This window comes from Microtus pennsylvanicus, chromosome 1 (assembly GCF_037038515.1).
Source record: "Microtus pennsylvanicus isolate mMicPen1 chromosome 1, mMicPen1.hap1, whole genome shotgun sequence".
In the NCBI taxonomy this organism is placed as follows: Eukaryota; Metazoa; Chordata; class Mammalia; order Rodentia; family Cricetidae; genus Microtus; species Microtus pennsylvanicus.
The window spans coordinates 212,124,233-212,149,044 of record NC_134579.1 but is presented as its reverse complement, the minus strand read 5'-3'; the positions used below and the strand labels follow the sequence as shown (position 1 = coordinate 212,149,044).

The 24,812-nt window shown below is 48.2% G+C and overlaps 1 protein-coding gene across 3 annotated transcripts in view; it reads right to left on the bottom strand.

Annotated features, from left to right (window-relative positions):
- Positions 1 to 14,914, bottom strand: part of Fndc1 (fibronectin type III domain containing 1) — an 88,552-nt gene extending 73,638 nt beyond the window's left edge. For all 3 annotated transcript variants that reach the window (XM_075950661.1, XM_075950665.1, XM_075950673.1), the window contains exon 1: positions 14,640 to 14,914. In XM_075950661.1, coding sequence (XP_075806776.1) covers positions 14,640 to 14,739 — 100 coding nt within the window. In that variant the 5' untranslated portion in view covers positions 14,740 to 14,914. The remainder of the gene's footprint in view (positions 1 to 14,639) is intronic.
- Between the last annotated feature and the right edge of the window lie 9,898 nt (positions 14,915 to 24,812).

The window sequence follows — 24,812 nt, the reverse complement described above, 5'->3', positions numbered from 1 at the left end:
CCACACCAGTAAATACCAAGCCAGGTAACAACCTTATTTTGTCCTTTTCTGGTCTCAAATTGTGCCAGTGTGCGACATTCAAAAGAGCTCATGTGGGTGTAATGAGATGCCGTGACCTCCTAAAAATGTCCTGGTTGGATGACACCAGCAAAACAAACTTACGCCAATGGTCAGGTACATTCACCCCATCACTAAAGTCCCCAGGAATGGTTAAAGTCCAGGCATAAAGCCTTGGCTGTCTTCTAACTTAGTATCAAAAGAAACGAATACCTAAACATCTTCCCTCCCCAGATTCTTACTCCATTTTTCCTCCATTAGATGATTCATTCAGGTGAGGGCAGGGTTGCCACAGACAGCAACCTCCTCAGTACTGAACTTTCAGGACCCTGAAGTTAGAGCTACTGAGTTCAGCATCTGCCAGTGACTTACATGGGTAGAGACCCTGAGGGCTCTAGTGGACTCTAGAATATCTACAAATGGTAGCATCTTTCTTCTGTCTATCCAGTAGGCTCTCCTCAATTCTATAACAGACATATGACCCTGTGGCCCCCAACATGCCCAGAAGTCTCCTCTGTCTGCATTTATTCTAACTGGGTACACCACCAAGATGCTGAGAGGGTGGGTTCTGGAACTCTGGAAAGCCTGGTCTTGTTGTCACAAACAGAAGGGAACAGAGATCTAAAATTGTGATCTGAGCAAACATCTTTTCTTTACACAGCATCGAGTCTTGAATATTTAGTTATAGCAACTGAAACAGACTTAACAGGGAGTACTGGGTTCTAAGGTCCCTAAGGCCAATTCCTGGACTTAACCCATGGCCTGACTCCGAGAAACAATGAATTCTGAAACTTAAACAAGTCCAAATTGAGATTCTGCCTCTAGTATTCAGACACTGATGGACCAGGGCACCATAAAGATCTTCTGGGAAAATCAAAAGTAACCTTTGAAACTAACCCGGCAGCCAATGTATTAGGTCACAAAAACTGCCAGTGAGGAATCACCCAAGGTGAGGAGAGCCAACACCAGTGGACAGGGGCTTCTGTGCCCAGGGAGCACCCACAATAGACACGAGAGGCAGCGGGTCCACGGTGCAGGCGAGAACAAGCTTCAGCAGACAGAGACTGCCATGCCCAGGGAGCACCCACAGTAGACACAAGAGGCAGCGGGTCCACGGTGCAGGCAAGAACAAGCTTCAGCAGGCAGAGGCTGCCGTGCCCAGGGAGCACCCACAGTAGACACGAGAGGCAGCGGGTCCACCGTGCAGGCGAGAACAAGCTTCAGCAGACAGAGGCTGCCGTGCCCAGGGAGCATCCACAATAGACACAAGAGGCAGCGGGTCCACGGTGCAGGCGAGAACAAGCTTCAGCAGACAGAGGCTGCTGTGCCCAGGGAGCACCCACAGTAGACACGAGAGGCAGCCGGTCCACGGTGCAGGTGAGAACAAGCTTCAGCAGGCAGAGGCTGCCGTGCCCAGGGAGCACCCACAGTAGACACGAGAGGCAGCGGGTCCACGGTGCAGGCGAGGACCAGCTTCAGCAGGCAGAGGCTGCTGTGCCCAGGGAGCACCCACAGTAGACACGAGAGGCAGCCGGTCCACGGTGCAGGTGAGGGCCAGCTTGGTTACAAAGAAGGCCCTCAGAGGAATGGTCAGGCTTTGAAGAAGGTAAGCCACTTAAATACCAAACACTCTGACCTTATCGTTCTCCAACAGTGTGAAGCCTGGCTGCCGACAGAAGTCTCCACATTTTATACTTGAAAATAGTTTTACCATCCATGGGAAACATCTGAACCTGTTCTTCTGAACCTTCCTAATGCTGTGACCCCTCAATACAGGTCCTATTGCTGTGGTGAACCCCCAACCATAAATTATTTTTGTTGCTACTTCCTGACTATAACGTTGCTACTGTTATGAATCATAATGTAAGTGTTTGTGTTTTCCCCTGGTTTGGGGGTAGCCACCCACAGTTTGGGGATCACTGAAACTGCTTTCAATGAGTGAAGCATTGAGTTGAGTACAACACTAGTCTCTCTCTCTCTCTCTCTCTCTCTCTCTCTCTCTCTCTCTCTCTCTCTCTCTCTTTCTCTCTCCCCCCCCACCCCGTGTGTGTGTGTGTGTGTGTGTGTAGCTTCAGGAGTCCTTCTCTGGAACACTGTCCATCTCCTCTGATTAGACTGGCTGCCCAGTGAGTCCCAGGGATGCGCCTGGCTCTGTTTGCCCGGCATCGGGATTACAAGTGTCTACAATGACAACCGGCATTTAACTGGGGTCTAGAAGTCAGGCTCTGGTTCTCGTGCTTATGAGGCAAGTACTTCGTCAACTGAGTCATCACCTCAGCTTCAACCACAAGTATGTAACCAAAAATTTACCAGAGACGCCGGAAGAGGGTAAGACACACTTAATCCGTTGTACAGATTGCTAGCGGGAATCAAGGTAACAGATGAGTTTGAGAATTATTTCAGAGAGGAAGGGGAAACACTCATCCATCTTCCACAAATACTAGAGAGCACAGGAATATACAGAAACATCCAGAAGGCTGGCTGCATATGGACAAATCTCTGAGTTGATTGGCTAAAGTTTAAATCAGTCTTCAAACGAAAATATATTTGCCAAATAATTATGACCCTATTGTGTGGTATTTTGATCACAACCTGACAATAAAGCTTGCTTTGATTCAGAAGGCAGAGCTAGCCTCTAACTGACCAAAATTAACCATAGAGGTTTGAGAGGATTGAAGACAGATAGACAGGAAGCAGCAAGGCAGAGCTTAGAGAGGATCTCAGTTCTTTTAGATGGAGGAACGGAAGAGATAGGAGGTCCCTAGTCGCTTCTCCACTGCTTCTCTGATCATTCAGGTTCTTACCCCAATATCTGACTCCCTATTTTTTACTTATAAAGAGTAATTAGATAAAAGTTGGGAAACTGAAGGTGCAGGTTGATTAGAGGCTGGGTGGCATGTGGGGTGGGGACCAGCACGACCCACAGTGACCAACTGGATCTTGGCTGAGAGGTGGCCATCAGGTAGACACAATCTGCACATTAAAACAACAGCCTGGGAGGAAGGGGCAACTGGGGTTGGTGTGTAAAATGAAACTAAATTATTTTAAGTAAAAGAAAAAGAATTTTTGCAACAGAAAAACAGCAGCCTGGTTCCTCTTCTGAAGTTTCTCAACCTCAAGGCTCCATAGGAGGGTTTTCCACAGTTGACATTGGTTCTCTGGGGCTCTGACTGCGGGTCTGTGGAATACACCCTAATAAAACACCACAGGGAGCCTGGCATGATGGTGTGAGCCCCTTTAATACCACCCAGCACTGGGGAGACAGAGGCAGGTGGATCTCTGTGCGTTTGAGGCCAGCCAGGTCTGCATAGTGAGTTTCAGGACAGCCAGCCGCACATAGTAAGACCCTGTCTGGAAAAACCCAAAGTGAATAAGTAAATAATAAAACACCACAAGGACTTGAAAGAGCTTTGCTCAGAAAGTGTCTGACCCCACCACAGGGAAGCCATGCCGTAGTGTTGCAAAGAGAAGTATCAAGACAAGCAGATGTCCCGGGTCCTCCACAAGGACAAGGACAGCCAAGACAACAACCTGGGTGTTCTGACTTTATCCCAGTTCACGGTCCTCAAAAGTCAGTCATTTTCCACACAGTGCTAACTAGCTGGATTCTGCTTCCAGGTGTCCCCCTGCTCGGCGGCTGCATTTGTGCAGTGAAAGCACCAAGCACAACTGAGTACCAGCTAGCGAGAGTCAGGATGACCTGGGTTGCTCCTGGCAAGTGATTGCAGCAACCCTGGCTGCAGCATCGCTGGCTACAGCATTCCTGACTGCAGCATCCCTGGCTACAGCATCCCAGCTGCAGCATCCATCACCACAGCATCCCTGGCTACAGCATCCCAACTGCAGCATCCATCACCGCAGCATCCCTGGCTACAGCATCCCAGCTGCAGCATCCATCACCGCAGCATCCCTGGCTTCCCTCAGCACTCACTGATGTACACAGGAACCAGTTGGACCCTCGGGCTCACATCTACTGCCCTTTCAGCTAAACTTGAATTCTCTGTGGTTGTTCCTCCAGCTAGCCTTTTGATAACAAAGCACCACTTTATTCAGAACAGAAGGCTTCGTCCCCCTGCGTGTATGCCAAAGCACTCATGACAGCTCCGAGCAGACTCTGAATACAATTGTAAATCACATTGATTCTTCATCGACCCCAAGAAGCCAAATGGCAACGCTACCCAGATCTTGCTTGCTAACCTTTACATAGAGTTTGCTGCAGCCCGCTCTGCTTCTCTCATCGTGTGGGCACCACCAGCCTGCGCTCATCTCTGTGGAAGGTGGGCCACCTCAGTAGGTTCACACTTGTCTGTAGAAACTGAACCCAATAACCACATCTCCTGGAGATCTATATGGGTGCTGTGCTCAAGCTGGTTACACATGGGCCACCACAGACTACTGTTGAGAGTGGTCCAGAGCAAGAGCCCCAGGATGCAAGACCATCTGCATGAGTAAGATGCTGGTTCACAATGCCTTCACATCAAACATGCTCACACTGCCTGGGTTAGCAGCTTCTTACAGACAGCCATGGCACAGACCATCCTTGATTTGCACCCAAGGGAAGCTGAGTGGGGAGGACACACATTTACTAATGAAGCCCTCTTCCTGTTATTCCCTTTCCTTGTATTTCTGCTTCACCTTCTTCTCTCCTCCATCCCAGAAACTGGGGAAAGAGCTAGAAAGCAGAGAAGCACAAAATGGAGCAATAAAAAGACACGTCTGGGCTGGAGAGGTGGCTGGGTGGTTCAGATCCCAACGCCTGTGTAATGAGCAAGACAAACATATGCAACTCCGGTTCCAAGAGAGCCAATGCCTTCATCTGGCCTCTGCACACACACTTGCACATACTCATGCTTGTACTCACATGCCGATACACACAAATAAAATACGTCTGGTTTAAAATAGTTCAGGTTATCCTAGACTATATAGTTCAAGACCAGCCTGGGATTTCCTATTCCAAATTTAAAATAATAGTAACAGTAATAATAATAATTAGTAAATAACTAAGGAATTATTTTGTAAAGCAGGAAATGGCAAAATTAAAATGAAAACACCTAAGTCAATAGAGACTGGTTATGTGCCCCAAGCATACTCTCAACATAAGCCAGTCTTACCTCCCAAGATGCTTTTTGTTGGATTTTTATCAGTCTTATTCAAGTTTCCTAAGTAATTTATAACAGCTTAGCATTTTGACAGAATCTGAAACTTCCACAATAACCACCGCCTATGGCCACTCTAAGGCCATTCCCCACTTCTCTGTCCTTTCCATGATAACTACTACCTATGGCCACCCTAAGGCTATTCCCCATTCCTCTGGCCCTTGCTTTCCCCTACCAGAAAGCTAGAATGCTAAACACGTGAAAGCCCTCACTCTCAGACTCCCTTGCAGCTAGGACACACTCACAAGAAGTCTGGCCTCTGACACGGGTGAGGAAATGTACTGTCTCTTACGAAAGACAACTTAAAGGGGCCCTAGCATGTTCATGTCCCCTTTTAGCTTCTTGTCTCACCTCCTGGGTATCACACATCATCCCGAGACAGGTCACAACCGTCCGGCAACAGAAAGTGACGACAAGTGGGAGATGATGGCATGAAGCAGTGGCAGAGAGGAGACATGGAATGACCCTGAGCCCCAGAACCAGTCCAGGACTCTCTGCTCCCAAGTTTACAGCCGAAGAGATAAACAGTCCCCCCGTTTGTTTATCCACTGACATAACAAAGGATTTGGGGTTACCCACACTCTTGCTTGTGTACTCATGAAGTCAAGTCACTTCTGACTTAGAAGTGAGACTGCTTTCACTTTAACTTATTGCTGTTGATTTGGGGGTACACTCTGGAAATACCATTCTGACAATACCTGTCTTTTGTCAGAATGCCATTGACTTGAGTACATCTGTCCCCAGGACAATGAAACCAGAAATGAGGGCAAATTTAACCAATCACACTGGCAAAATGGGATCATTAGGATTTAAACTTTTAAAGCTCTTGGACGTTTTGTTTAAAAACTAACGTAAACAGAAGCTACTGTTTGGGGGAAATCTTATCCCCCCCCCCATCTACATTATTAGCTTTCTGGAGTGGATTAGAAAGATAAACTGGAGGGATCCCATGGATATCGTGCATAACAACCATAAGGAGATAAGTCACTCCAAAGAGCAAGCTGGGAGCCGCAGAAGGAGCACAGGGCCATGCCTGCCGAGGACAGGGTCACAGACTCGCAGGAAATCAGTACTTTCCAGGTTTTTATGGGATCTTTTGCACATTCTTCAAATTCAATTTGCAACCAAGAAATGATTTCTTAAAGAACTGCATTGTTCGCTGGTTCAGCTCAGACTCAGCCCACTACAAACTGCTTGACATGCCAGCCAAAACACACACACAACAAAAAACTCTCTCTAAAAATTCATTTCTTTCCCCAAAATGTGAAAGTCATTGTCTAACTATGTTAAGCAGTCAGGCATTCCTGTGTCCCTGGTCACCACTCAGATATCCCTGAAAGCTCCCTGGAAAATTCCCTTAGAAAGTGTGCTAGGCAGTGGCTGGGGATGGGGCTCAGATGGTGAGTGTTTGCCTGGTGTGCATGAAGCCTTGAGTTCAATCCGCAGCACCTCATAAGCCAAAAATGGGGGGACATGCATGCAGTCCCAGCATGTGGGGACAGAAAGGTCAGAAATTCAAAATCATCTTTGGTTAGATGGTGTATTTAGGGCCAGTCTGGGGCACAGAACAAAATACTAATAAAAGAAGACAGACAAGTGTTGTGGGGAGGTGGGTTTTTAAAAAAGGCAGTGGAATAGGTGTGATCAGAAACCACAAAGACCCAGTGACAGCCCTGATTCCTAATGAGTAGTTTTTAAAGATGTGTAAGTCACTTAGTGGTTGTCAATGGGAACAAACAATCTGTTAATAAAGGAGTGGTACCAAGTAATGAACAAAAGTGTGTGTGTGTGTGTGTGTGTGTGTGTGTGTGTGTGTGTGTGTGTAAAATCTTAAGGAAGAAAATGGGCTTGGTCGACCAGATACCTTGAGTCGGTCATTCATGATACCTTGAGTCGGTCATGCCTTTCATTCATCCAGCAACACTAAGTCTCAGAGTCTAAGCAAGGCACTGGGAATACACAAGGGAATAGAGACGCTTCTACCTGTGGTAGCCATTTTCTCTCCAATCCCATTGCACGACTAGTCAGGGACACTGATCAAACCCATACCTGGTTGAAACCATAAAGCATACTTTCAAGGTTTCTACAAGTAGAAAGCGTGGGTGCCAGATGCACATTGTGTTGGTTGTGAGTGTGTGGAGTTAAAGCATGGGGGGGTTAAGGGTGGGGTTAGACACACAAGCATAGGTCTCCAGCTGCTGATGGGGCAAGTTTAACAAGCCTACTATAGGAAGGACCTTGCTCATAGCCACACTCCTGGTCCATTTTGCAATAGGGACCAGGTTGACAACAACTACTCCTTTGGGGAAGCCCTACTTGAGCTCGGCACACCACACTGTGATGGAATCACTCATTGACAGCCAAGTAGCAGAGGCCCAGAAAGGGTGCTGTTCTGCTTTTACCTCTTCAACTTCCAGCTCCAGTTTAGATCTGTAGGGAGGTTGAGGCACCAGAAATTTGGGGGAGACATCACATTCGCAGTCAAGAAGAGAGAGAAACGAATGCGTGAGTGCTGGCTTGTTGGCTTGCTCCCCGCACTCTCCTTTCTGGTAGCCTGCAGGGGAGGATTGCGGGATTTCTAAGATTTAAGTCCAAATCCTAGGACAAGTATGTACTGGCTGATGCCTTTGGGGGAGCAGCTCACGTTAACAGCTTGGAACCTGACTCCCACGGGAAGACGAGTGTCACGACGTGGAAACTAAGTATAAGAACACCCTGGGAAGAGTTAGTTATGGACAGGAAATAAAAAAGGTTGCCTACACCACAGGGTGAAATTCGTGTCTGCAGCTTGAGTTGTACTGAGTCTTCTGATGCCACCATAGAAAGCAGCAATGCTGTTCCTTTTAATCAGCATTCACAGCTCTCCAGTTAGGTTGTGTCTGAGGGTTTCTGTTGCTGTGAAGAGACACCATGAGCACAGCAACTCTTATAAAAGAAAACACTTGATTGGGGTGGCTTACAGTTTGGAGATACAGTCCAATATCATCATGTTGGGACATGGTGGTACACAGGCAGACATGGCACCATAGAGGTAACTGAGACTTCTACATCTGGCAGCCAACAAGAAGTGGCCTGTCTCACTGGGCATGGCTTGAGCATCTATGAGCCCTCAAAGCCCACCTCCACAGTGACACACTTCCTCCAACAAGACCACACCTACCTCCAAATAGTGCCATTCCCTTTGCGGGCCATTTTCTTTCAAACCACCACAGGTTGTTACACTTAGTTTTAAGTGTAGCATAATATATGGAATATTCTGATTACCATAACTATAATATTCACAATGCTCTTCCTAGGTACAAAAATGAAGCTTTAGCTTTGACTGAGAGAGCGGAGTCAACAAGACCATGAGCCCTGCCCCCACCTTCAACTTCCATATTCTTCCCCCTGGTCCAGTTGCTTCAACTTTTGCCTGGGCCCACAAATGTACTAAGGGTTCCCCAACAGCTAAAAGGTTACAAACCACAGCTTTAGCCTTCGGTTTCCAATCCCTTTCTTATTAATATTTTGTTCACAATTGTTAATACAATCATATTGACCATTAACGAGTAATTTGACCTTCCCAACTTAATATTTGCAGGAAGCTTCAACAAGTGGCCAAGTGGGGAAAAAAAGCAGCGCATTAAGGGAACAAAACTGATAACTGGACGTTTGGGATCATCTCTCTTTGAGGCCCAGCCACCAACAAACAAATCCCTTTTAAAGAAACCCACAGAAGAGGCGACCAACTCGGAAAGGCCGGGAGCGCCCTCTATGGGCCACAGAGCTGAGCGCAGCCGAGAATTCTGGGTTCAGGGAAGCTGTCAAGTCTTAAAGGGCTTCTAGGAGAAAGGAAAATAGGCTGCTGGTTTACGTGACTAAGCAGTTGTCTCAAATGCTCCAATGAGCACCTAGTAACGCTGGCGAAGACGTGCCCGAAACAACAGCCACAGTTCCCGCCTCGCGCAGCGACCTGCTCTCCCCCAAGGCACCGAGTTTCCAGTTCGCTCTGCATCTAGACAGATGAATCCCAAATATTCACAAGGACACAGCAGGCCTCTTCCTTTCTCACTTCCACTTTTCCAGCTGTAAATATCCACCCCCGTATTTTCTAATTAAAACAAAATCCCTGAATTTGTTTAACAAATTACAATTAAATTACAATCTAAGACAACCCGAAATTCCACAGGAAACAAAGTCGAGGTGAGGCCCCCAATCAGCCTCCGGAAGCTTCTCTGGGGACTTTTGTGTCCAGGTTCTTTATTCACATCCCTTGGAGGACAGTGCTCCCCAAATATCTCCTCCTAATTCCCAGAGCCAAGGGAGGTGAGCACTGTGTAACTCAAAAGATAAGTAAACCGATCAGCCATAGGTCACCCAAGGGAACACAGCCTTGGTTCTTAGCCCCCAAGGGACCCATTCTGGACTCCTGACCTCCAGTACTATGTGGTAACAAATTGTTGCTGCTCTAAGCCAGGAGGGGTGTGGTCACTCCTCGCAGCAACCACAGGGAAATGATGCACCCCACACCCTTCCCTCCCGATGACAAGGGATGGGCCACCATGACTTAAGTGCAGATAGGACATGTTGGTATCTTGGGGAGCCCTGTAGTGATGGCTTCCTAGGGACATAAATTGTCACCGTGCAATCCCACTGCACCCTCTAATTTCACAATAATGCATTCTGTGCCTACAAAAGTCAGTGGTACCAACCATCCATCTGGCTAGGCTCCACAGCACAAGCTAAAACACAAGGGGTCTCCTGCTTGCAACGCAGCGTAGAAAGAGACACTAGCGATCTGGAGCAGGCTGGGTCATGGGAAAGCTTCCAAGGGTTCTAACAAGGGGATCTCCCTGGCCAGGTCTGTCTGCAAATGAAGGCGGACTGCTGAAGGCCAGCAGAGATGTCACGATGGCGCTGACTCTGGCCCAGCATCCGCCTCCTAAGCTCCATTGAGCTGTGTAACCATGAGCTCTGAAACTGTGTGGCCTTTCTACCTTGCAACTTATAAAATTTCCATAAAACTTATGCATGATCTTCCTCCCCGCTGTGCTAGGAATTATACTAGTTTAAAAGCGAATTAGTTTATAATGGAGATGTAGCTCAGGGGGTGTGTCTGCCTAGCATGTGTTTGATACCCAGTGACAGACAGAAATAATCAGATAGACACTTGCTGATTTATTTTTAAAAAATAACCACAGAACTGGAAAGATGGTTCGGCTATTGAGAGAGACTACTACTCTTGCAGACCGTGGTTTGATTCCCAGCACCTACATGGTGGCTCACACCATCTGTAACTCTAGTTCCAAGGGAATCTGATGCTTTTGTTCTGGTTTCCACAGGCACCAAGCACTCACATACATGCATGCAGATAAACACTTGTACACATAGAAAATTTTAATCAAAAAGTGTTTAAATAACTATACAAAGGTCTTCCATGTTGACACAGAGCAAAGTTTCAAAAGAATAACTATGTTTCCCTAACTGAGAAGGCAACAGAAGGGCAGCGGCCCTTGTATTTCGGCAAATCACCTTAACAGAAGGTGGTTAGACCGCTATGCTGTCTACTCGTTCAGTCCACTGTGATATGCTGCTTTTTGGCTGAAGAGAATCTGGCCTCCTACAGATGTGGGGCGGGGGAGTGCTTCCACAGCCTTTGTGGACAACTTTGGAAAATATTTCAAACTACACCGAGCACCCCGTGGAGCTTCCCTAAGGGTTGATTGCACTGTAGAATCTGAAACTACAGAAGGAATTTTTCTCATTTTTTGTAGACTAAAAATGCATCCCTCTAGAACAGGGTGGTACCTCCGTGACACAGCATTTACCTGGCAAGCACAAGGCCCCGTGTTCAATTCTCAACACGACAAATTATTACAGGGGTGAAAGATTCAAAGTTCAAAATAGGCAATAGATCGAGTGTGTGTGTGTGTGTGTGTGTGTGTGTGTGTGTGTGAGAGAGAGTGTGTGTGTGTGTGCGCGTGCACGTGTGTGTGTGTGAGTGTGTGCGCGTGTGTGTGCATGTGTGAGTGTGTGTGTGTGTGCGTGTGTGTGTGTGAGTGTGTGTGCGTGTGTGTGCATGTGTGAGTGTGTGTGTGCATGTGTGTGCGTGTGTGTGCATGTGTGAGTGTGTGTGTGTGTGCGTGTGTGTGTGTGAGTGTGTGCGTGTGTGTGTGCGTGTGTGTGTGAGTGTGTGTGCGTGTGTGTGCATGTGTGAGTGTGTGTGTGCGTGTGTGTGCGTGTGTGTGTGCGTGTGTGTGTGCATGTGTGTGTGTGCGTGTGTGCGTGTGTGTGTGCGTGTGTGTGTGAGTGTGTGTGTGCGTGTGTGTGTGCGCGTGTGTGTGTGCGTGTGTGTGTGTGTGCGTGTGTGTGTGTGTGTGTGCGTGTGTGTGTGTGTGCGTGTGTGTGTGCGTGTGTGAGTGTGTGTGTGCGTGTGTGTGAGTGTGTGTGTGTGTGCGCACGCACGCTTGTGTACACACATGTGCTCTGGCATGTGCACACATGATTGCACACTTGCACGCGGAGGTCAGAACATGACATCAGGAAGTCTGTTCTCACTTTGTACCTCACTGGGGCAGAGTCTCTCCTGGTTCTGCTGCTGTGCAGTGCACTACGCCCCCTGACTGTGAGTGGCTCCCAGTGATTCCCCCATCTCGCTACAGGAGCGCTGGCATTGTGGACACAAGCCACCACATTGGGCCCCTGTGTGATACTTTGTATGATAGCCATTTGGGCTTGGCATGTCATATCAAGTGACATTTTAGAAATCACTCTCATCCCATATTGCTATTAAAACCACATTCACCCACATCGCCACTGTCCTGAGAAAGGTCTAACACAGGGAAGCACCTGCTTACCAGAGAGGCAGCTTAGCTACATCCAAGTTTTAACTTAAAAACTCAAGTTGTTTCACTGACAGGAAATACTTGCAACTACTTTGCTAGAGGCAGCAAGCCCATTTTGTTCATTTTTGAAGAAAAAAAATTGTGCTACAGCTACCTAAGCCAGTAACTACAGTTTGTCTGTAGCCATTTTTTTTTAAGTAAATACTGATCCTACTTAGAAAGCAAGTTACTCAACTGCCCCGCAAAGTCACACTGGTGTTCCTGCGTGGGTCAGAGTTAGTACTCCTGCCAAAAATGATACCAAGGATATTCCTTATTTAAACTGGCACATTCATTCTCTCTCTCTCTCTCTCTCTCTCTCTCTCTCTCTCTCTCTCTGTCTCTCCCCCCCCACACACACACACACAAAGTCCTGAAAAATTCAACGTTGTTAGTGTTTTGGGTATCCCTGTCTTGCCTTATTATTGGCTACCATTTATTACGTCGGGCAAGCTTTTGCACCATCAATGTGAAAAAGAGGCAAAGAGCTTTGAGAATAAGTTTGAACTTGAAGATTAATTGAAAAGATTTTTCGCTTTAAATAAAAGTCACCCCTTAGCCACCCCTGGACGCTCACTGTAAAGGCTTGCATGGTTTCAGGAAAATGTGTCCTAAGACTGGGGAGCAACACCCTCCCCCTTATTTTAATGTTTACATAGTAGCTATTGTAGTAATGGGTGTTGTGGGGGAGGAGCATCACTGGCTGCCTTTGTTTTATTTTCGTCAATCCTAAATCTCGGGGCATATTGGGATCTTCGGTGTGTGCTGCAAGCAAAACCCCTGTAGCGCTAAATGGTCTGCTACCGTCAGCATAGCTCCCGGTAATTTGCCTTACAGAGATGCTGGACCCAAAAGAGGAGGGATGGGACAGACAGCAACCGCTTGCAGGAAGCATGAATTAAGTCTGCCCGTGGTCTTCCCCACCAGACACAAATCCAGGCAGCTGCTGCAATGTGAATGGCAAGACAGACAGGAAGGCTCCTCAAGGAGCCCATGGAATAAATTACACGATTTCTTCCCGAGCACAGGAGCCATCTGCAGGCTGCTATGCCCACTTCTTCCCTTGGCTAATTGAACTTAAGTATGGTAAATAGGCACTCTGAGACGTGCTTGTCTTCTTTGTCCGTTTCTAGTCTGGTCATCGTTTTCCTGCAAATCCCACGTCAACACAGTAGAGAGAAGTGCCAACAAGCCTTCCAGTTCCAACATTCCACAGTGCAGTGACTTGCAGAGCGGAGCGCATTCTTAGGAGTGGCCGACAGCACTGTAGAACCCTTGAGGGTCACAAACAGCTCTGACTCCCTGCGCACTAGCAGAATCCACCCTACAGGTGACCGTGGAAACAGACAGGAAGGGATTCCACTTTCAGATAGCTTTCTCTAACAAAAACTCTTTCAGCGTTCAGAAAACTTAGAAAGAGAGAAGCCACGCAACTGTAGGTGGGGAGGCTGGAAAACTAGAATAGGTTTATTCTGTCAGGCATTGTGTAAAATATGAAATGGATACTTGCCTTAAGATCATGAACAGGAGAGAAAAGACCCCTACCTCCTATAGGACCCTTTTATAATAAAGGAACTCGGCATCAGGGTACATGGCATCCAGTGCCGCCAAGCAATAGTCATGATAGAGCTACCAAAGAGGTCACAGACCTGTATCTCTATCCTTGTGGGCAGAACAAAACAGGCACCAGCATACAAAGCAAGAAGCCCTTGTTGGAAAAGAAACTTTAATTTTTTTTTCAGCCCTGCTGGGACAGAAAAAAAAGTCTGTTTCTTAGGTTCCTACAAAATGGTGACATAAATAAAAGTCACAGTTCTGAGTGTGGAAATGCATAGCGGAGGTGCAAACCAAGACACCAAGGACATAGGAAGGAAAGTCCAGTACAAGACTGTTTCTTTCTCGACAACTGAGAGCCAGCCAAGCCTTTTTGCTTGCAAAGCAAGTGTCCAGCCAGGCTGGAGAGGGTGAAGTTCTCCGGAACTCACTTACTGTCTGGGTCCCTATCCCTCCTCCAAAGACAAATGTCTTCTTTCAGCTGCAAAATCCCCAAGCCTGGCGCTCAGGGTTTCCTTAGACAGTTGCTGGCCCTGCCACCCTGCTTCCCTTTGGGCTCCCCAGTGACCCTATCCTACCTCGAGACAGGTGAACAAGATGACAGACGATGACCAACCACACCCCCAGGGAGAGTCTGACCAAAGAAAGTGTCCCCCCACCCACCTCCTACCCCCGCGCGATGCCCAAAGTCACTTTTCCTTTCCTTTGCCTAGATCTCCAGGGCACCTAGACAAGTTCCAGTCTCCTGATTCCTGGACGTTCCAGGACGCCGTTGAAGGCACCCCAGTTCTTTCGTGCTATAGGTGTCCTGAAGCCCATCTCCCACGCGCAGAGTGTCCAGTGCCCATACCCAGCGAGCCCTCATTCGACCCACGAGGATGCACAGGTTAGTGACAAGACAGGCACGGAGGCTACACAGAATCAGAGCGGAGCAGTTGTCCCCAAAGTGACAAGCGGGCGGGCAGAGAAAAAGACAGCCGACCGACCGCAAAGTCCCGCAAGTGCGTACCTGGGGGCCCCGCAGAGGAGGCCACGGGGAGCAGCGCCGCCAAGAGCAGCAACGCCGCCCAGGGCAGCGGGCGCGGGGACGCCCCGGCCTCAGGGGCCATCAGGAGCCCGGGATGCGCGGGTACCGAGCGCGGGTGGCCGGCAGGGTGCGGGCCGGAGTGAGGGGGGCGCAGAGGCAATGCCGTCGGGTGCCCCTCGCCGGGCGTCCTGGGTCCTGTGCGAGCGACGTTGCAGCCCCTCGGTGATTGCTCCTGGCCACGCACAGGCGCCGCGCTCCGCCACTGGGGCCACCCGCTGCCCGCTGCGTCTTTTAGCCGCGCTCGGGCGCCCCCTGCCGGTGCGCTCGCGAAGGGGTCCCACAAGGCGGGCGGGGCGCCGGGTGAGTGACCCAAGAGTCCGGGAGACCCGGAACCCCACTGGGTTTTTGTAAAATTAAAAAAAAATGGATATGTAATTTTAAAAGATAGTCTGAAGATCATGAAAAAAGTGACAGGGAAGTCCCTCTCTGTCTAATTCTTCTACTTTCTGGCCCAAAAAGTGACTGACAAGACGGGACGTGAACTTGTCCTTTAAACCCCTTAACCCCTCTGTGTGGTTTCAACTTGCGGGACCAAGCTAGGACCCGTCACCCTTTTCTGCACATGGCAGTGGTCTGCGGGCTCGCAGTTTCCTTCCCGCTCAGCCAGAGCGCTTGGGAAAGGGTGATCAACTGTACTAGACAGGGCTGCTCCTGGCTGTCATTTCGCTGGAGCGCGTGATTCCAGTTGAAACGGAAGCAGGCCTTAAGCAAGCCGCGTAAACCCAGCCAAGAACTTATTTGACCTCCCTTTCTGTAATTCAAACACTGCCTTGGGGTCCCGCTGTGCGGGATAACAGCCTGGGTTTGCTCCACACCGGACCTGAGACACAAGCGGAATTGGAGCGCCCCTGGAGGCGACAAAGATGAGCGCTAGGGAAGCAGAGTGTGGCTCTCTGCTAACCAACCCGATGCGGAACACGGAATGGGCTCGCCGACGTGGCAACCCCAAACTTGACCGGACTCGTTTCACTCTACAAGACGAAAAGCGTGTTAAACAAAGCGTGGGGTGATGGCAACAAAACACGGAATCCTATTCTGAAACAAAATGACAGAATCAAGACTGAGCCCAGGCTGGCATCTCTTGCCTAACTACAGCCTTCAGTAAAGTCTCCAGGGTCCCCAAAGAGAAGAGGGCTCTCCATCGACTCCCTCTTTAGTGCTTAGGAACATTCTACTGTAAACAGACGCTCTTGCCCCACCCCTTGGGGCTCTAGCTTCCCCACATGCCAGTTAGTAGCACGCTGGCTTGTGTCACTGCCAGCATGGTCTTCTTTCAGGAGTGTCGGGTTCCCTCCCTAAACTCCCCATGCTTTCTCAACTGTTTGTTTCAAGCCGATTGACCCACAGTTCCTGTAGCTCTTGCTGGTCAGTCAGAGGTGGGAATCTTTCTAGGCGGAGCTAGTGGGAGACCGTTCTCTTCCTCATTGCCCCACGGAGGTGTAGGGTAGTGCCATGGTGTAATGAAACGCAGTCCTAAAATGTATGTCTCTCCTCATCACTGGAGCCTGTGAGCCATGGGTGCCTTTGGGGGTAAGGATTGTGACTGAATTTAGCATTCTGAGATAGAGTGCTTAGGCTATGAATGTCACATGTATGTTTATAAAGAGGGGAGAGGGACTTGATCTACATATAAGGGAAGACATGTGACCACAGACTGTGGGTCCCATAGGAGGGAGGTAATTCAAAGTCAAAGGATACTAGCGGCTAGCAGAGGCAAGAAGAGTCAAAAGGCCTTTCTCATCAGAGCCAGTGGACAGCCCTGCCAGCCCCGGTTATCCGATCTGCTGAGCTGACTTCAGACCTCAACTTACAGAACTGCCACACAAGAAACTTCCAAAGTTTGTGCTGCCCCGTGTGTGATACTTTGTTACAGTGGCCAGAGAAGGCTGATGCAGCAGCCAAAATGAACTATGGCTCTGACTCCAAGGGATGCAACCTGAGAGAAGGGAATTCCCACAGAAAGCCACCAAACGGGGGAGGGGCAGGGAACTGGACGGGGGAAGCTGGGCTCAGAACTCTGAGCAGGAGACAGACCAGAAATAGGCCCTCATAACCCAGGGAAGAGTAAAGAACCAGCCTGTCTTCATTTTAGGATTAAAAACCAACGTATAGTAAAGACAGACTAGGTTCATTCCTGTTTTTTGTTAAGCCTGTCTCTCAAGGATTGGGCTATGCCCTACCTGAAACCTTAGCTACAATGGTTCTCTACTGCCTGTTCCAGAAATGGCAGCCATGTCTGTGCTTCAAAAAGTTGCAACCCTAACTTTGTTTCCAAAGCTTCTATCAGCACCTATGGCCACCTGTTCCTGGCCACCTGTTATGCTCTTCATCTCTAACCCTGCCTCTTTCCCATTTGGAAACTCCCTATCCCCGTCTTCATCTATAACCCTGCCTCTTTCCCATTTGGAAACTCCCTACCCCGGTCTTCCTCACATCCACAGCTGACTTCTCCAACCCCACCTTAAGGGGAGGCAGCCTGTTTACAAAAATTTTAAAAGCTTGCTTTAATTAATTGCTCGTTTTAATTAAATTGACCATGATGGTTTGGGTCAGTGGACTTTCTCCTCCCATCTTTGGGGCTAACAAAGAGCAGGGCACACAGCAGGGACAGCAGCAGGGCACGAGAGCTAGAGACACCCCAAGATCACCTTGAAAGGACAGCTCTAGAACTGACCCCCCGGCTGTGGAGAAAGCAGACAGTCACACGGTCATGCCATCCTCGGCCTGGCCAGTGGGACTTCTGTGATTCCAAGACTTTACCCCTCAGTTTAGACTCAATGAAATTATCAACACAGCAAAATGTGCAGCAACTCAGCAGACAGCATGTTCCCTCTTTCGGTGTGAGACACACATTTATTTCCTACCCCAGAAGGTGGCTTGTTACAGTGACTGTCTCCTGGGGACTATTCAGACAGCACAGGACAAATCAGCTTCCAGTGTCAGACTTCTGGCAATCAGATCAGAAGTCAGCCAAGGGCCATGGACCCTCAGTGAAGTCACCAACATTTACAAGTCCTGGTTCCGATTCAATACAAAATTGACCCAAATGTGATGGTTCACACACTTAATCCCAGCACCTGGAAGGCAGATGCAGGTGAATTACTGCGAGTTGGAGTCCAGCTTGATCTGCATAGTGAGACCCTGACACCCGCCCCCCAGAAAAATACAATGTATATGTAATTATAAAGTCTTATAGGAGATTTCTAAAGTATCATAACTTTAAGGTAAGTGTGTGTGCCCATGTGTCTGTGTGTCTGTGTGTGTCTCTGTGTGTGTTTGTTGTCTTTGTGTGTGTCTTTGTGTGTCTCTCTGTGTAGGAGGTCTTTCTGTCCATGTGTTGCTTTCATCGGTTAATGAATAGAGAAATTGCCTTGGCCTGGTTGATAGGGCAGAACTTAGGTAGGCGGGGAAGACAGAACTGAATGCTGGGAGGAAGAAAGGCAGAGTAGGAGAAAGACACCATGGAGCCACCAGAGACAGACATGCCGAATCTTTCCCGGTAAGCCACCGCCACGTGGTGACATACAGATGAATAGAAATGGGTTAAATCAAGATGTGAGAGTTAGCCAATAAGAGGCTAGAGCTAATGGGCCAAGCAGTGACTTAATTAATACAATTTCTGTGTGGTTATTTCTGGTATAAGCTAGCCAGGTGGCTGAGAAGAACAAATGGTTCCTTCCCTTACAACATCTCTGTGTGTCTGTGTGTGCATCTGTGTGTGTGACTGTGTGTGTATCTGTGTGTGCATCTGTGTGTGTGACTGTGTGTGTGTGTGTGTGTGTGTGTGTGTGTGTGTGTGCGCGCGCGCCAGAGATTGACATCACTGTCTTCCCCAGTCACTCACTACCACATTTTTTGAGACAGGGCCTCTCCCAGAACGCAGAGCTGACTACTTTGGCTGGACTGGCTGGGCAGTGAGCCACAGAGATTCTCCTGTCTCCACTTCCCCCGTGCTGGGATTACAGGCTAATGTTACCACAGCTGCATTTTCATGGGTCCTGAAGATCAGAACTGGTCCTCGTGTTTGCATGGAAGCATCTTACCAACTGAGCCCATCTCTGCATCCCAGCTTTTAGGTTCAAAACAGACAAGGGAGACATTAAACTGACTTGAGTCACTGCCATCCCTCCTGCGTGTGACCGTCTCACAAATATAGGCATGCTAACGTTTTCCTTGTTTGTTTTCGAGACCGGGTCTCATTTTTTTTTCCAGGATGGCCACAAGTTTGTCACAAGGTGAAGACGGCCTTGAACTCTTCCTGCCACTATCTCCCAAGTGCTGGGACTACAGGTGTGTGTCACCACCACACCTGGCTTGTGTGGAGCTAGAGTTAAAATACAGGGCTCCCTGTGTGCCTGGATACACTCTACCGCCTACCTCCAATCCGGGCCTCTTTTTAATCATTATTTCTTTAGTTAACATTCAATGTAATGTTTCTCAACATGGAATTCTCCTATACGTGTGTCATATATACACATATATATTTTGTTCATATATAGATACATATATGTGTATACACACATCTGCGTGTGCACACACACATACACACCTTGTTGTGATTTGTCCCCCATCATTGTTCTGCCCCCACAGCTAGTTCCCACAGCTGTTCTTTCTGCTTTGATTTTGAGTGCGCACAACCAATGCTGCCCTAACACATTTTACTGTCTTTCCACATACTTTCTTCACCTCTTGATTGTTGCTTTGATTTAAGTCATCAAAATAAAACAAAGCCTGGGGTTAGTGGCACAGGACTAAAATTTCAGCAGTTGGGAACTGGAGGCAAGAGGATCACGAATGAGTTCGAGGCCATCCTTGGCTACATGAGATCCTGTATCCAAAAATAAATAATAAATAAAGGAAAGGAGAAAGGGAGGGAGGGAGGGAGGGAGGGAGGGAGGGAGGAAAGAAAGAAAGAAAGAAAGAAAGAAAGAAAGAAAGAAAGAAAGAAAGAAAGAAAAACATGGAGGTCTCTCTGTAGTTCTGCAGATCCCCAGGTATCTGACCCCTGCCAGTCGCCTGCAGCTCCAGTCAATGGTTTATTCCCAGCCTCACGCATCAGGCTGTATCCAAATACACTGTCTCTGGTCCTAGTTATGTTTTAAATAACCATGCAACAGAAGAGTTCTGCACTCTCCCTACACATTGTCACGGCATTCCTGTGTGGCAGGCTGGGGGTTACAGTGCTGTTCTCATGAGAAATGTGCGTCCACAGTGAACTCAAGCCGAGCTCTGAAAGTGTGTGCTTTCGGCCTCTCATAGGACACCCGGTCCTGTCCAGTCTTGGGTCTGGATCTCTGGAAATACTGCCTTTGCTGATGTAGCTCATGATGGGACCTGCAGATACCGTGAAATGCCCGTTATACGATGGCCATGTGCACACAGCTCTAAAGGTTATGCATAAACATGCTTAGGGTGAGTGGCATGAAAACATAATTTTATCATGACAAATCAGGAAGAAAGCATGTTTTTCTAGGATTCTGTAAAATGGAAAAGGCAGGAAAAATAGAAGTTGATAGTAGACTCATTCATTTCTCTCGACACTGATGATATGGGTGGGGGGCTTGTTTCTTCCTGGCAATGAGAGGATGCTCTGAAAACCTTTCCTTGAGCCGTGTTCATTCTGTCCTTGAAAGCGTCTCATCAGTGTCACTCAGCTTTCCAGGGAGTCTGGCATGTCCCGGGTCCTCTAACCAACATGACAACCCAGCCAAGCTTCAACTCCAAGCTCAGGGCTCTCTCCATCACGAATGACAACTTGCAGTGTGATCAAGGCAGAGGGTGCAGATAAGAGTCTATTTCGCTTGCCCCAATACTGCTATAGATTTGAGGGGAACACTCTGGTGGCTTCCAAATGGAGTACAACCCTCTCTAGCGTACAATTATGCAAGACCTGGCTGCTACATCATTCAGCTTCTCTGAGTTTGGAAGGGACAGAAACAGATGGTGTCTGGGTTAGGGAAGTATTATTCTGTTCTGCCACTGCCCACATCGAGCTCCTGAGCCCAGAAGTTCCGACTTGCTTCCACTGCAAGGCAGTGCCAAGGCAATTATCTTCCTTACTACCAATGTGTTGGTGAAACATGAAGGATTAAGATGTCAGATTCCCAGCCTAGCATGTGCAGCCTTAGGAGCTCTAGCTGAGGCTGCTTCTGTTGGCACGGATAGAAAGCCACAGACTACTCTGTTGACAAAGCACAAAGACGAGGTAAGATCCCTAGAACCCATCCCCCAAAAAGGGAGGGAGGCTCTTTATAATCCCTGCACCAGGAAGAGAAGGCAGCTGAGTCTCTAGGACTCGCTAGCTGGCATAGACTAACTGGTAAACCCAAGGCCAATGAGAGACTCTGTCTCTAAAAACAAGGTGGACGACTCTAGAAAAAGAACAATACCTGTTGTTGGTCTCTAGCTTCCAGGTACAAATCATGAACACACACATGGAGAGAGAGAGAGAGAGAGAGAGAGAGAGAGAGAGAGAGAGAGAGAGCCCACACATCTACAGAAAGCCACAGACTTGGGTTGTACCCTTCGTTCAATGTCTCAGGTGAGCTGAGCACACATATCTCAAAAAGAAGCTGAGAGTCCAGCTCTGTCGCCTGCACTCATCGGCAGACCCTTGGCTTGAACTATATGAAGAGAGATTGTACATCCATTGCCTCAAGAGCATGCTCCCTATTGAGCATCTAGCCTTGCTTTATGCGATATGCTAGGATCTGAGGACAAAATTTGGTCAGGACAGATTGTCCTTGCCTCAAGGAGCTAGGTCAAATGCAGTGAATTCACCAGTCAATCAAAACCAAACTACAGTCCAGTGTGATGAGGGTTGTACGGGGACAAGAAGTTCAAGGATATTTTACACATTGCCTACCTCCCTTCTCTCTATTTCCCCCACAAGGAGGTATTTGACCCCGTGTGTACAACACCACGTGTGTGTGTTCTGTGGGTCAATGGTTCTCAATCTTCCTAATGCCTTAAACTTTTAATGCAGTTCCTCACATTGTGGTGACCCCCATCAACAAAATTATTTTCGTTGCTACTTCGTAACTGTAATTTTGCTACTGTTACGAAGCGTCATGTCAATATTTTTGGAGAGAGAGGTTTGCCTCTGGGTCTCAAGCTAGAGTTTGCGAGCTGCTGCTGTAGGTAGATAGAGCCACAGTCACTTTAATCCTAAGGAATTAACGAGAGCATGGCATGAGTCAGGGGGCACCGGCAAGTCTGGATAGAAGCAGGGCTCAAAATGTAAAGTCCTCAAGTTGCGGTTACAGTTCTAAAAGTTGGCCTAGGCACCATCATGTGGAAACATATGTCTGGCCAGTTTCCCAGACTGCACTTCACTGACTCCCAGACCTTTGCCAAGAGCAGCATACAGCCATGAAGCTAGTGTCCCTCCAGAGCTGTCCTCACAATCCTAAGCTGCTGGGTCATCCCAAGCATGTTGTCCGAGCTCCATGTCCTGCAGGTCCTGCATGCCTCAGACGGTGTGAAGACAGACATGTAGGCCCATATTTCTATGTGGTGTGGCAGCCAGGCTCTGAAGCCATAGGCCCCACCTGAGGTGGTCACATAGCCCTGCAGACGGGCTGTCACTGCCCTAACAAAGGGTCAGGATGTTGTTGCTCCTTTCTTTGTAATTTGGAGGATGCCTTATAGAGATGCTGATTCAAACCTATGTGACAGCTAGCATACACAGCAGACAGGTAGATGCAGATGTGACAAAACGCCATTCACCTGGTTACCTAGGAGACAGAATGTTGGTGTATTTCCTGCTCAGTTTATGTGTTGGTATAAAAGCTGTTTGGAGAATAAATGAGAGAAATTCTTCAGGATGTGAACTCAGGACTTCATAAGGGACCACTGAGAATCTCCCTCCCAATAAAGCCTTGTGAGTTGTGTCTTTATTCTCACGCCTCCACGCCGGTCCAGAGAGAGAGTTTATGTTGGGGTCTGGTCTAGAGAAATAATTTATGGTCCGGGCTAGCACAGGACCCCAACACAGACAGGCGCTTGTCCTCGGAGTGAAAAAACTAATTATTGATTTACTAACCCCGGGATGAGCCCTCACTGTGTACCTTGCCCCTAAAGAAGGCTCAGGCCTGTGGCCATCTACGAAATGACATCAAAACCAGCTGGCAGTTAACTGGAACTTGGCTGTCACCACTCCAGTGAGCTGCCCTGTGGCAAGTTATTAAAAAGGCCAAGCAAGACCCTCAAATCCTGGTAGAATAAATAATCCTTCCCTCCAAAATCTCACCCAACCTCGTAGGAGATAACCACCTCTTTCTGCCTGAGTTATGAATGACTAGGAAGCCTTCAAGCGCTCTCTATACACATGTGGTACTTAGCATTCATGAAACACCCACTCCCTTGCTCACAAACTGTCAATAGAGACATTTTGCAGAGGTAGAAACTCAAGGTTTGTATCTAGCTCGTATTTACTCAGTCAGTAAGCAGCACAGCCAGGGGAAGTCAACCTGATCTCGCGTAGACAAGCTTGGCGATCTTTGCGCTGTCCCAGAACTAAAAGAACAGTTCTCGAACATGGTGTTAACAGAAACAGAATGTTGTCTGGGAGACATCAGGGCAAAGCCTCTTTTATTCTGCTTAAGGTGTTTCTAACCTTAGAAAAGGGGGCATTTTCCACATGGGAGTTTAAAGCAGCCCGCTTGGCCGTGGAAGCTGCCTTCTTCTGTTCTCCACTTTTGAGACAAGGCCTCTAACTAAACCCGAAGCTCGGTGATTAGCTAGACTGGCTGCTCAGTGAGCCTCCGGGATCCTGTCTTCCACGGTACTGGAATTACAGGCATGCTCTGCCTTGCCCAGGTTTTACATGGATGCTAAGGACTTGACTCAGGTCTTCATGCCTGTGGAGCAGGCACTTAAAGCACGGAGATGTCTCATCAGCACCGTTCTGTGGTTTCTATGTCATCTGAATTCAGCACTTGTCTGACACAGCTCACTGGTGATTCTTCGTTCTTATTTATAGGATGTTCTAGGGAAGAAAAGGGGCACATGAGCTCCTCCCTAGCCTCCTCCATCAGGGAAGGATGTATCTGTAGTGAGGAGCGGCGGGCCGCTTCCCGCCACCCGGCTAGCTTTACCCTAAATAATTACATGGAAACTGTATTCTTTTAAACACTGCTTGGCCTATTAGCTCTAGCTTCTTACTGGCTAGCTCTCACATCTAGATTAACCCATTTTTAATAATCTGTGTAGCCCCACGAGGTGTGGCTTACCAGGAAATATCTTAACCTGCATCTATGTCGAGTGGGAGAATCATAGCGACTGCCTGCTTCTGCTTCTTTCTCCCAGCATTCTGTTCTGTTTGCTCTGCCTACCTAATTTTCTGTCCTATTAAAGGGCCAAGGCAGTTTCTTTATTTAACCAATGAAATCAACACAAAACAGAAGACTCCCACATCACGTATCTGCTCTGCCTTTGATTTGGTCGTGACTTATTGAGCCCTCAGCATAGTCAGCCCCAAGGCATCTTCTTTTTCCGGAAGTCTACCTCTTCCAGCTCTTCTTTGCACACACCCCAGCCACTCCTCCATCCCCTCTGCAGTCTAAGCTTTTTCCTGTTACCTCTCTGCCCTCCACAGAAGGCGCATCCACACCCTGGCTGCTCAGGCCATAGCCACTGGGTTCCCTCACGGCTTGGCACTGTCCCTGTCCCTTTCTGCCTTCACTTAGCTTTCCCACATTCAGCTGCCTCCGGAGTTGCCCACAAACCTCTCTTGGTCAGGGAAATCTGCCGGTCTCCACTCCATACACTATATAATTCTCCTTTGCAGTCACTCTCCTGGCTGTGGAATTACACTTACCTTTGAGGTTAACCCCTGTCTCCCACTCTGACTACAAACTCCATGAGAACAGGTATGATATCCGGTTTGGCTCACACCTGCCTGTCTGCTAGCTTTTCCTCACTATAATAAATAGTTGAGATCATCAGCCCATAAAAAGGAAAGGGTTGTTTGGCCCCATTGCTTTGGGTCTGTAGCAAGAGAGCATATCTCAGTAGAAACTCGTGGAAATCCGATCCATCCACCTCATCAACAGGAAACTTTGTGTTTGGAGATAAAAAAGAGTCAAGGTCCCA